Here is a 13,433-nt window from a genome sequence, read left to right as displayed (position 1 = left end):
AGTAGATGAATAGGTACTGTTCCAGCGGGAAAGTAAACAGTGTTTCCGTGCGCTGCTCTGGTTTGCCAGAAGCGGCTTAGTCATCCTGGCCACATGACCCAGAAGCTGTACGCCGGCTCCCTCGGCCAGTAAAGCGAGATGAGCGCCGCAACCCCAGAGTTGTCCGTGACTGGACCTAATAGTCAGGGGTCCCTTTACCTTTAGTATATCAATAAACACATACCCCATTCATTTCCTCATCCTGGTAAGCCCATGCTGGGCAAGGATAACAAAATACAAAATGTGATCATTATCATGTGCAAAACAAACAAAAACTAGTGTTATTTTATACATAACCAAGGATCAGTACTTTTCTCACTGTATGCTTAGTCTGCTAATCTGCATCTGTTATTGATACAAAAGAATTTGCCCTACTATTAGCTTTGTATTTGCTTCTTTCATTTCATATATGTGCATTTCTAATGGACATATAAAAAAAATGAAAGATTCAGTCTCAGGGTGAAGGTTGGGCAAGTAATCAAATAAATAAGTAATAGTAATAGTAATGGAGGTGTTCACAATTTAAGCAGCAGGTGGATTTCATGCCTTCAGTTCAATTGCAAGGATATCCACAGGCCAAATACATTACTGAGCAGTGCCCATTTCACTGTTGTTGGAAGAGACCCTTCTTCGCGTTGAGTATAACACCCTCCTCGTTCTTTGTTCTGTCATGGACTGTGGGTATTTAAAACGCAATCCTAAGAAGAACTGAAATTTTTTTTTTTTGCAATGTGTTATTACTTTTCATGCTGTCATGGTTAAGTAATCCCCCACCAATAAATAAATAAATAAATAAATGCCTAGGGTAATGTCCGAGCACTTTCAGGGAAATTTAAATTTTGAAAGACGCCGCTGGAGACTAGCAAGGACATGCAATTACTATATGTAAATCACTTCAGTTGTTTCCTAATCTTGCTGAAGACCAAAGAATTACAGTCCCCCTCCCCCTGTGTGTATCTTTTCGCACTCAGATTTCATTATATGCTGAAACGGTGCATATATGTATGCGTTAATTCCTCTCTCTGCTTTCAGTTGTGCTTAGCCTACTTACTACTACTGTTTTAGAATTGTGTTTTATTTTCAGATTGCGTAGAGATCATTTAGAAGAAGTGGTAGGTGTGTGTATCCTGCTCAACTAATGGAAATCTTTTTATTAAAGAGGAATCCCCTCTGTGTTTCTGTTGTTTCCCTAGCATATCTATGCCACCCCAAATCCTGGCTTGGGGAGCTTGTTTTACTCCAGCAGGTTTTAAAAACAGGCTCTTATCACTGCATGGTATCATCATGGGCACCTGTCAAACTTAAATGGGATGGGCCCAATCATGGAAACTGTATTAATTTGTGAAGTACATCTACAGCGTAATTGGTGCCATTATCTTCAGAGTGTTTAAACATGTAGTGATGTACTTACAGATTTCATAGGCATTGTGTTTTGTGCTTTTTATACTGGTTTAAATGATATGGAATTGGTGCATGAAGTGGGTTTTCTTAGAGCATGAGTAGGCAAACTAAGGCCCGGGGGCTGAATCAGACCCAATAGCCTTCTAAATCTGGCCCACGGATGGTCCTGGAGAGTAGAGTGTGTCTTTTTATTTAAAATGCATCTCTGGATTATGTGTGGGGCCTGCCTGGTGTTTTTACATGAGTAGAATGTGTGCTTTTATTTAAAATGCATCTCTGGCTTATTTGTGGGGCATAGGAATTTGTTCATTTTTTCCCTTTCAAAATATAGTCTGGTCCCTCACAAGGTCTGAGGGACAGTGAACCGGCCCCTGCTGAAAAAGTTTGCTGACCCCTGAGTTAGAGGGTATCTTCTTGTATGTTGATGAAGACTCAGAAAGGTATTTTAATATGACCAGAAGTAGGAGTCCTTGGGGCATGGCAAATCCCTGTTGATCCTTTGGTCAGGTAGGAACAGATTAGAGTTATGGAACCTGAGATAGCTCCAAACAGACCACTTCACTTGACAAAGTCTGAACATCAGCTGAGGCCCTTGATGCCTCTTGGCCACATGACCATACACATGTGCTACCTCTTTCTTGAAGAGTGGGGAGCTTTGAATGTTTTAATCCTCTGGTCTGGAGCTTTACATACGATTGCATCTCAGCCACCTCCTGCCTTTTGTGTTGCCTGCCCTGGGGAGTATAAGGCCACTGGTGGAAGGGACCAGTTCTTTAGTGGAACCTGGTTGAAAAGCTGCAGCTCAATATCAGGACTCCAGTCTGGATCATAGCTGTCAACGTTTCCCTTTTTTAAAGGGAAATTCCCTTATTTCAAATAGGATTCTTTGCAAGAAAAGGGAAAAGTTGACAGCTATGGTCTGGATTCATACATCTGCCAGTTCACTTCTAGTCTGGCTGATGCAGCTGCTTTCTCCTCTCAAGTTCAGTCATGGAAATAGACTGGAGAGATTCACTCTGTGCAGTGTACTCCCAAGTGAACTATGCAAGTTCATAAATAAGAGACACGAGAGATCAATATCTTGTAATATAAGATTACTTAAGAAACTGGAGAGCTATTTATTAGGGATGTGCATGGGACCCAAGATTTACCTTGTAGCTGTGTCTAATTTTGATCTCTCTGAGTTGCTCTGTTCTCTTTGATCTTTAATTTGAATTCTGAGCTGCTCCATGCAAAGCTAAGGCCTGTGTTTCCCATCCGTTATAATGGGGAATCGAAAAACATTTATAACCCTTTTGGCCAAAATGGATGAAATTTATAGTCTTATAAGCATTTCCAGAGCGGATTAAGCTGCCAAATCGCAAATTGGTCCAGTTTTTGTTTTGTTTTTTTGGTGGGGGAAGTGAAAGGGATTCATTTCCCTCCATAATCCCACATGAGAGGACAACAGACTGTTATCTCTTGCTGAGTTGTATGTATTCTTGCTTGTACATTTTTATTTGTTTGTACATCTGCCTGCAGCTTCACACTGCCCTTTCCTTTCCAGTACAGAAGCCCTACTCCTGATTTCTTCTGATTTCCACATTGCATCCCTCTGCACTTCGTCCCTGACCCTTAGGCTTTTCAGGGGTCTCAGCGGGTTGTGATGTGAAAGCCCCATAGTGCAAGCTTGCCCTGTTTTGCTTTCCTCTGGATCCAAGCCAGTACAACATCACCAATAAATGGTATTGCTAAGCTCAGTGAGGATCTAACTTTTTAGTTATAGGCAGAGACGTTTTCCTCCTAGAGCATTTGGGGGCTGGCAAGGGAAGTGTATGATCACACCAGCCCACTATTGATTTAGGAGTATTGGCTGCAGAAGCTCCTACAAAGCTTGGTTGTAGTGCATTTTACAGGGTTACTCAATGACTGAAGTATAGTTTATGAAATTATGTAACTTTTCACTCATTCCATGGTAACTGTATTGTAGAAGGATGGTTGCCATTTCAGATTCGTGTTTATCAAGCACCAGGATGTGCCACAAAGGACTTGTGTACTTGGCTTGAATTTTGAAGCAGACCTTTTTGTGTGAAGCCTGTGAACAAAAACTGAACACAGATTTTTTATAATTTTTGTTTCCTTTCCTTTTCGAAGTCATGTTTGTGTGTTTTTTGAAGTGGTGTGTTTTGAAACCCTCCTTACCTTTGCTCCTAATAAATGCAATCGTTTTAAGGTTCTGGATGCCTTTTTCTCTTTTTAGTGCAGCTCTCCAATTTGCATGCCTTAAAAGATTTATTACATTTTCTAATTACCATGGAAAAGTAGTAAGGTTTTTCTTTCCTTTGTAATTCTTCTGTGTTCCTGATGATCTAAGAGTTCCTGCTGTTGTCATGTGCAGTTGGCTTAAGTGCAAATATTTTACATGCAGAGATTTTCAGCTTTGGAAATAATGAAGCCATTAAAATTGTTGTTCTCAAGAATTTGTTTTAAATTGTGTGTTTAAGGCTGGTGCTTGGTAATGAGAGAGACAGAAACGCAAGGGTCTGTTTTGATTGCCATCGCTGCCAGGACCACACTGCTGGTAACATACAGAACGTGTTCACAGTATTGATGTTTGACTCTGTAATATCATAGTATCTATGCTAGCCATACCATTTGCTACTTGTTTGCATCTCTGGAATGAGTACCAATTGTCTCTGACTGAGAACCCAGATGGTAAGATGTCCCTGCTGCAGTGAAATAATATCAAGTTCAGGGTCCATCACTTCAAATCTTGTTTCCCCTGAATGGAACTTCTTCTGCCCTGTCATAGTATATCTCTGGATTAACTCGTTTACAGTGCACGGCTGACACTGGTTTGATATCTGCCCGGGTGAAGCAACAGAAAGATGAAATTATGGGTCTATCCTGTATAGAGCAGAGACAGGTATCCTACAGATGACGCAGAAACTGTTAAAAACTGAAGGTGGCAGCTGTGGTGGTAGAAGTTATAGCGAGGCTTGCTTGTCTGTTCCTTGCTTGAATATTTAGGGGAGTAAAGGATACCATTTGTACTTCTCCCACTTCTCCCACAAGCAAGAGGTAGAATCATAGAATCATAGAATCATAGAGTTGGAAGAGACCACAAGGGCCATCGAGTCCAACCCCCTGCCAAGCAGGGTACTCTGTACATCGTGGGGAATTGTGTGATTCTCTGCATCTCATGTATGACTCGATGACGGGGAGTTTCTTTCTCTTCTTGTATGCCTGCACACTTTCCCCTATTTCTTCATCTTCAAAGTTGGTCCCAGCTCTCACAAGTTGCGTTTTGAACCATAAAGTTGCTCATACCTGATATAAGCTAACTTTCTACTAGTCGAGCCCAAACAGACTTGTTCCTGCTTTTTATTCTACTGCCCTATTCCTGTTAGAATGTGAAGAGTGCTTTCATTAAACTGAGAAATGTTGACAGTGAAGATTACTTCACATCTATTTATCTACTGTATTTATCTGCTGTAACCTTTTATTTATGTACATAGGTCCCTCCCCCCTTTTATTGGTAATACAATAAACTCTTCCCTTAAAAACCTCCTTTGCCTTGAATTCAGAGTTTAGGTATTTTTTTAAAAAAATGCAGGATTAATTATTAATAGGACTGGGAATCATGGTCTTTAGAATCTTCACATTTTGAGGGAAAAATCAATTAATTATTACTATAAATCTCTGTGATTATGCTGCAGTCGTATTGCTGGGAAATTGGCCATTAACTACCAGGAAATCGCCCATCTCCTATCAGTCAGAATTCAGCGGCACCAGTAAGCCCCTGTTCCTTTTATAAATTAACTATCAACGTGATGCATAATTGATAACCATCTATAATAATAACAATAATCTCCGTGAAATTGTGATCCTGCTAGGCAGTAGATTTGTTACAGTCTTCTCCCCCACCCTCCCAAACCCCACAATAGTATCCTATTGCATTTGTTAACTATTAATAGCCAACAGTTTCTGGCAAACTAAAGCTGAACTTCCTTCTGGGATGCTGTGCTAGACAAACAGATAGGATCATAGCTGTAAGGAGGCAGCATTACCCAGACCTGCAAAACGTTGTGATAATACTCGTCCCTTAATGGCATTTGTATAAACCTGTTGGATTACTCTTTAAAAGCAATATTACAAAAAAAACCTACAATGACCCCAGTTCAGCTCTAGTCATGACAGACAGTAGCCCTGAATATGGAGACAAGCACCATCGGGGTGATGCATTTAACCAGTGGACCCAAGATGATCATTGTCATGCAAATGTAGATCGAGTTACCCGCCAGTTTCCACATTGGCTATGATGCACAGAAACTTGCTAGTATATTTGGATCTTTTGAGCAGTAATGGGGAGAATATATGTGAAGTCGCTTACACAGCAGCAGATATTTTGCTGCCTGAGGCGAAGGGCAGGACGGTGCCCTCTCCCAAGGCACACACAGAAGCCAAGTGGAATGGTAGTTGACTGTTACTCCAATCCTGGTGAAAGGACAGTGTCTTCTACTGCAGTTGAGAGAAGCAGGCTAGCATAGGGGAACAGGGCAGGCCACAGGGCACTCCCAGCTCTGGCCACTCCCCCCACCTCAGCACCTGCTACCTGAGGCAGTTCTTGTTGTCCCTCACCGTAGGGCCAGCCCTGCATGGCAACCGCTCCCCTCACACCTCCTTCCACTCATTGAGAGCCTCTCTTTCCACATTGCATTCATCGGAAATATGACTTTCCAATAGAATTTAGGTTTCAACCGCACCTTGTCTATATAGTGCAACTTTCCAAATGGCTTCTATTACCTTTTGCTTTCCCATGCATGTTCATAGACATGGGCAAATACTACACATTGTTTGAAAATATTTCTAATATTATATCTAGAACACCAGCCAGTCTCTACCTGTCCGCTGTCTTATTTTACATCCACTCCAGGGGTTGGCACTGCCTATTGGCTTCCTCCTCCTTCGTCTCAATGTTGCCCCTTGTAGAACCCAGCAAGGATGGAGGCAAAGCTAGAATTACTTGGCTACGCCTGCCATCAGCTGTGGCTTGGTCTCTTCTGCTCTACTAGTGGGCACCAGCTGCCACTGGACAACTGAATCAAAATGTTGCATTGAATCCTCACCCTCTAACTGGAGAGTTTTTGTTAAGGGTGGAAGCCAGGATACTGTACGTTTTAGGGTGTTCAAAAGGTCAAATCTCTCTTCCCTTCCACTAGATCGTTTTGGGGCTATTTCAGCCCCCAAATAACATTTTTAAAAGCATACATTGAGTTTCATCTAAGCATCCTGATACCTCCCTCTTACTTATCAGTCCCCACCCCTTCTTTTTGCTTTAGCACTGAACTACTTGAATTTTATATTAGCAGGAATTATTTTAATGGAGCGTGAGTTATGTGGAAGTTTGACGTCCTGTAGAAACTGCACATTCATAGATTGACTCCCTGTTATGTGTGCATAGTATTTTATAGGCACCTATGTTGTCATTCACATTTGATTAGACTTGCTTTTAAGCACCCTGCAGCTATCTTTTCTCTTTGAGTAATTATGCTGAGGTTCATGACTCTTGCAAAGGAATCCACTTTACTATTAATTTACTTCTGAATAGTGCTGATCTTAGGGAGGCTTAAGGGAAGGTTGCCAGGCTGTTAACAGGTGCTAGTGATAAGTTCCATTTTAGCATTATGGGATAGAAGCTGCAGATACATATATGAAACTTCAAACCTCTTCTAGAAGCCAAGCTTCAAATGTATGCCCTCTCACAAACATTACTTAGGCACCAATCAGTGGAACCTCAAAGGACACCCAAGTGAGCAAGTACTATATTGAGATTGTCAAACACAACATATTCTGGGTCACATTTCCCCCACCACCAGCACCTTGTCATCCAGAAAGGAATCACATGTAGGGTTGTTTTACTTAGTAAAATTTTAATGCATTTGGTATACAGTTGCCTGAAATCTGATGTTGGTACAAGGTCTTTTTTTCTCCTTTTCACTTTTTCCAAGTTCATTTAAGTATGGTGTGAGCCAGGGCTTTTTTTTCAGCCAGAACTCACTTCTGGCACCTCTCAGGGGGGTGCCATTGCCATTATAAGAGAACAAGGGAGGCATTCTTGGTGAGTTCCGGCACCTCTTTTTTCTAACATCCTCTGCTTTTTCCTCCTTGCTGTTTCACATGCTACAGCACAGATTAGACCATCTTGTAGGTCGGGATTGGCTACCCTGTGGCCCTCCAGATGTACTACACCTCCCATTATCCATGACCTTTGGCAGTGTTGGCTGAGGCTGATGGGAGTAGGAATCCAGCAACATCTGGAGGACCACAGGTTAGCCATTTCTGTTATAGATTGGTCTCACACATACAAGTTATTTGCTGGTATTATAAAACTAGGCACCAATAAATAGACTTATATAAATTATAGCTAAATTATCAAGATTAGCATCAACAGAGTAGAATGTAAGGGCAAGGTGTGAATTACGTGTGTGTGTAATAGAATTCAATTAAAATTCCAGATTTTGTCAATAGTATTAATAAATTAAACCTGTATGGTAGATATTATTTACATAAACTGGCCAAATCTCTGTAAATGTATTTAATGATTTCTGTTAGTCTTTGATGCAGTCTCCTTAAAATGAAGCCCTCTTTTCAACTGATCGGCACTGCACTAGCGAGTTCCCAATGGTGGACTCCTTAGTGCATGCGGATCCCAGCTGTCAGCCAGTTTTAAGTTCCCCAGTTTACTTTTGTAGCCCTTTCCTTACCTGTCCCACACCTGATATGACATCAGGATGTGGGCAGGTGGCCATGGATTGGGGGAAATGGCCTCATGGACCAAACTCGGACCTGGGCTGGGCTTAATTAGGCCTGTGGACTGGAGGTTCTCCACGCCTGCTCTAGAATTTTTTATTGCATTTACTTGGGCTGTGGGTTTGCAGGAAGCATCATGAAGGAATGTACTGGGGGAAAGGATGTTTTAAAATGCAAGAGGACATGAGCTGGAAGCTGTGGCAAAGAACAAGCTGAGCTGGGATGTTCCACCTCAGACTACCAAAAGTGATGTAGACTCTGGTTTCTAAGCCTTAATTGGAAACAGGCAACACATTTCACATTTATTCTCAGCAACTTGGGGCTTGGACTTAAAAACAACAACTGAAAAGCTCTGGTTGAGACAGCAGGGTCATTGCTCCAGGGTATGATCAAAGACCCTTGACTTCATATCTCTGTATGCAAAGCCAGCTTACTATATACAGTTGAAATACCGTACAACAAAATCTAGATGACGGTGCAGTCCTAGTGCATATAGATAAGGGCTTCCTTCTAAAAAAAAAACTCACTGGTTGTGCTGACAAAGGCATTGCATTACACATATGTTAATATATCTAGTGTAAGCATTCTTACGTCTAGTTCAACCAACATCAAGCTCAAATGACCAAGAGTGCATGATAGTAAAAATCCATAAAGGCAGACATATAGAGAATAGTATATAGCTTCAGCAGCAACAAGCCAAAGTCTGAGATGAAAAGCAGATACAGTCTCCAGAAGGAGTAGATGCTATAGCCATCCTGTGTCTGCAACGCTTCTTTACAGTTCCATTTAAACGTTTGCTGTTCCATATCTGCAGCAGGAGTTTGCGTAATGAAGGCTCCATAGTGAACAAAATGCCTTCATGGCAGCAGTTGTGTGTGTCTTTTCGTGGGGCTGTTCCTCCTGTCCCTGCATTAGTCTGCTCCAGCGAGGCTATGTCTATTCCATGTAACATGTTAGTACACCACTGTTATGCTTTAAGCATTGAAGCTGGCAGTTGCTAGTGTCGTGGTGCCAGCTTGATCTCTTCTCCTCAAAGCATGACTGTGGTGCAGCGCCACTGGCTATGATATGCTGCTTCCACAGCACTCATTTGGGCACTTTAGGGGAAAGTGTATGAACTTCTAACTGCTGTGTTGCAGTTAGAAATAAAAATCTAGCCCTAAAACAAAAATGTGTGCAAACATTTCTATTTTTTCCCATCACTTGCACAGTGAACATGGGGCACCCAGATTTTAGCTCATTGTCTTAGGAGCAAAATGCACCAAAACTGTTTTCATTCTTATGATATGAGAAGCATTTCTAGACAGTTTCAATACAGATGTTGTTTTACAAAGGGCCAACGATGTACAACTCTCTTCTTGTTGCAGGATTCAAAGTGACGTTATGCACTCGGACTACTGTGAATTTCCATAAGTTCTTGGGGGATTGCTTTATCCTTTGATTCCAAAAGTTGTAAAACACAGTAGCGCAATGGCACTTGTGGACAAACACAAAGTCAAACGGCAGCGATTGGACAGAATTTGTGAAGGTAAGCCTTGATGTAACCTATACATCTACTGAACAGTTCCTAAGACTTTTAGGAAACTTGCCGATCTCGCATTTCATTTTATGCAAAGCTAGTTCAGTGCTAATGCCCTCTTAGAAATACAACACTAAGCAGAGAGCTGCACCCTGGCAATGTATTTGTACCTTGTAGTTGTAGACAATTCACATTATATGTATATATTTTTTCATGCCGGTTAATAAGCAAAACCTTGCCTTTATTTGGTAATGTTCAGGTGCTGGAATTATCCCACATCTATTCCTAATGTGAAAAAAATTAAGACATCCTTTGAAAATCCCAAACCCACATAACTTGGTTTGAAAAATGTAAAGACTCTTTGCATTACAGTATTACTTTCCTCTCCCATTCTTCCAGTTTACATTTGGCTGTTTTTCAGTAATGGTAGAAGTCAACATTTTATTTGTTTATTCCAACATTTATGACAATATCACACTTGGCGGTTTAGAGATAAAAATACAAATCACAACAAATTAATCAATCCTAACAATAAACAAAATAAGCAGAGAGTTAGGAAACACATAATAAGAACAACAGTGGAATGCCAGCCTTGAACGTTTGTTGCAGTAACTTCTATGAAGGCAAAGAAATATTGTTGCTGCCAAAAATAGATCTCCATATCAGGTTTCCTTCTATTATTCCATAATATCAGCTTCAGCTTGCCTCCATGGTTTTGAAAAGCATTTCCCTGTCTTTGCCAGTACCAGCCAGTGATGAGGAAATGCACATTCCTAGGCAATGTTTAGGTGTGTGGTGTCGTGTGGGGAGGTTACTTCCCATGGTGTTGTCTTTTTAGTGGCAGTCCTGCCCTTCTCTGCAATATGTGGTACTTCCCCAAAGCTCAAGTAAAGCGTGTGAGGTGGTTGTAGATGTACATTCGTACCTTGAAAGTCAAACGGAATCCGTTCCGGAAGTCCGTTCAACTTCCAAAATGTTCGGAAACCAAAGCACAGCTTCTGATTGGCTGCAGGAAACTCCTGCAGCCAATCAGAATCCGCAGAAACCCCGCTGGACATTTGACTTCCAAAAATAGTTTGCAAACCGGAACAGTCACTTCCGCGTTTGCGGCGTTCGGGAGCCAAAACATTCAGGAACTAAGCTGTTTCAGAACCAAGGTACAACTGTAATTAGTTAGCTATTTGCTCACCATCATCATTGGTTTATCTCCATACTGCTTTTTTGGCCTTTCAAAGCTGTGAACAGTGTCTTACATAAGATAATACAATCAAATTATAGTAAATACAACTACAAAAAAGCACCATGCAGTAAATCATTAAAAATATAAAATAGCAGCAACCCAGGCACACCATGAATTAACACTTGTATACCTTCATGGGGTTCATGTGTGCTCTCCCCACTAACACAGCTGCCATCCACAAACAATGGGACACACAATAGACTTTTCACTGGAAACAGCTACAGGCAGTACTCCCCCCCCCCAGGGGTTACTCAGGGTACACACCTCTTTTTGTGGGGGGAAGGTGGTTATAAAGTGTGGCACTTATTGTAACAACCTCACGGTGAGTATCCTCACCTATTTTTCTAGGGGGGAAGCACTGATTACAGCTGTGGCAAAGTTATTACAGTTGACAGGGCTAGCTGGCTCAACCTTTGGCTCCCCAACAGGCTGTAGTTTCCCAGGTGCAGGCACAGTAAAGAAGGGCTGGAGTTAGTATTCAGCTTCTAGCTGGCAGTGGTCCTGTTTCCGCTACCTACCACCTCTCAATCCACAGCAGCTTCCAAATAAATAGGTTTCTTCTTGGAAACAGCTATTTCAAAACTGCAGTTCTCCAGGTGTGGGGCTGTCTAGCCTAAACTTCTGGCTTCTCAGCAGACTGCACAGTTTCACATGACTCTTATTAGAATAGGAAGAATACACATCCTTTTTCTTAAAAAGGAAACATGGCAAAGTGTTCAGATTTCAGCTCTAAGGATTTTTGGTGGTTTGAATAATCAGAGTTGATTTTCTGCTGGCAGTGAATTCACCTGGGCTATAAGGGTGCATGTAAACTTATGACCACATTTATTGTGTTGATACTGTAGTGTTTTTCAGAGATGATTTTTCTTTCTATAAAAGAGCCATATTTTTTGATAGAGAACTTCAGCCAAGTGCCCTGCAGTTATACTTCCAAGTTCCAGTTGGAAAATTCAGCATACCTTTTTCAATAGATAGAAGCTTTTGTGCCTCAGGTTGCATGCAAAACCATTAGAGAGCGCATTAACATCCAAGGATAGTCTACCATGGATTGCCGTATTGCTCAGCATTTTTCAAGTAATGTTAAATAAAGAAAACAGGCACTCCAGGAAATTAGACTAGGATTTTGTAGTGACACTTTCCTTGCTCAACAGCTTTGACAGTATATGGTGATGACCAAGCATAATGAGAACTTGTGTGCACATGAGTTTGAGATCAATCAAAATGCAAAAGTGATTGCAACTAGACAGGCTTTTTGTGAGGTATTGTTGTTGGCAAAATTAGTCTGAAAAAAAAGTCTGAAATGAATTATATAAACATAGATAAATTTAATTCTCTTTCAGGTCCCGTCCCCCAAAGTGTATGTCTACATGTTTTTTGAAGTAGGGATCTGTTACAGCTTAGATTTTGGGGATTTGTTTCATTGTGGTTGGACAACTGCAGTCCACAAAGCACTGCTCCTGTTCCGTTCTTCGTTGTCTTAATGGGTTTGTGCAGGATAATTGTTTGGTGTGAAACAAAACACTGTTAGTAGTTAATCTATCTCTGCTGCTGGTCTAGACAGTGTATCTTTTATTTACTTATGAGGCAAATAAAAGTAGTGCCAGGATCGACAGTGTCAGACTTTCTAATGGGTTCACTGATACTTCTCCATGATGAGAGTTGCTGGTCATCTTATAAATGTTTTACAGGCAGTGGGCAGGGGGAGAAAAAGAACAGAGGGACATTCAATGAGCCAGAGCTTAAATCATGTCTTCTAAGTGATTACCTACATCTAAGGGTGCAGTCTGTGTAGAAAGATTGCCTCAGCCATAAGGAATTCTAGAGAAAATGAACCTAGGCATGGATTGTAAAATTTGAACGTTTAGAGACTGAGGCAGAAGTTTTATTTTTAAAAAACAAAACCTTGTTCTCTTAGAAATATGCAAATATAATTATAATTTACAAAGAGTGCTGTGGGACAAGCTTTTGTAGGCAACAGTCTGTTTTATTGGACAGATAAAGAAAGCCAAGTTCTTTTTTAAAAAAAGAAAAACACTGGAGCCATTCAATATATTTTGCTGTCCGAGGCAAAAGACAAGATGACCTTCCACAATAAAAAGTTGAACAAACAAGCAGTTGAATTTTACTTCAACAGTGGCATTGTGAAAGCATCCTCTGACATACCTGAAGGCAACAGGTGAGCTTAGGTGGTGCAGGGTAGGCTGTTTTGCACTGCCCAGCATTTGGCTTCTCACACTGTCAGTGGTAGGCCTGACCCTGAGATGTGAGGTATTTGCTAGCATTTAAGGTACCATAGGATTCTTCAGCCTTTCTTTTGCTACAGTTGTTTTTGTTTAATGTTTTGTGCTCTTATTCCACTCCACACTCACATACCTTCACTCATTACTTCTTAAGTTTGCCTTGAATTATTTAGCCATCAGTCGAGAGTAGGCTGATGCTAGT

At 41.1% G+C, this 13,433-nt stretch overlaps 1 protein-coding gene across 7 annotated transcripts in view; it reads left to right on the top strand.

Moving 5' to 3' along the window:
* Positions 1-13,433, top strand: part of CTBP2 (C-terminal binding protein 2) — a 203,301-nt gene that overhangs the window by 116,229 nt on the left and 73,639 nt on the right. For 5 of the 7 annotated variants that reach the window (XM_028729986.2, XM_077930343.1, XM_028729987.2 and 2 more), the window contains exon 2: positions 9,600-9,760. The exons of the other annotated variants lie outside the window; for them this stretch is intronic. In XM_028729986.2, coding sequence (XP_028585819.1) covers positions 9,703-9,760 — 58 coding nt within the window. In that variant the 5' untranslated portion in view covers positions 9,600-9,702. The remainder of the gene's footprint in view (positions 1-9,599; positions 9,761-13,433) is intronic. 7 annotated transcript variants of the gene reach the window in all.

Source organism: Podarcis muralis, chromosome 6 (assembly GCF_964188315.1).
Source record: "Podarcis muralis chromosome 6, rPodMur119.hap1.1, whole genome shotgun sequence".
In the NCBI taxonomy this organism is placed as follows: Eukaryota; Metazoa; Chordata; class Lepidosauria; order Squamata; family Lacertidae; genus Podarcis; species Podarcis muralis.
The sequence above is the reverse complement of the archived record's forward strand: the minus strand, read 5'-3'. Positions and strand labels throughout refer to the sequence as shown.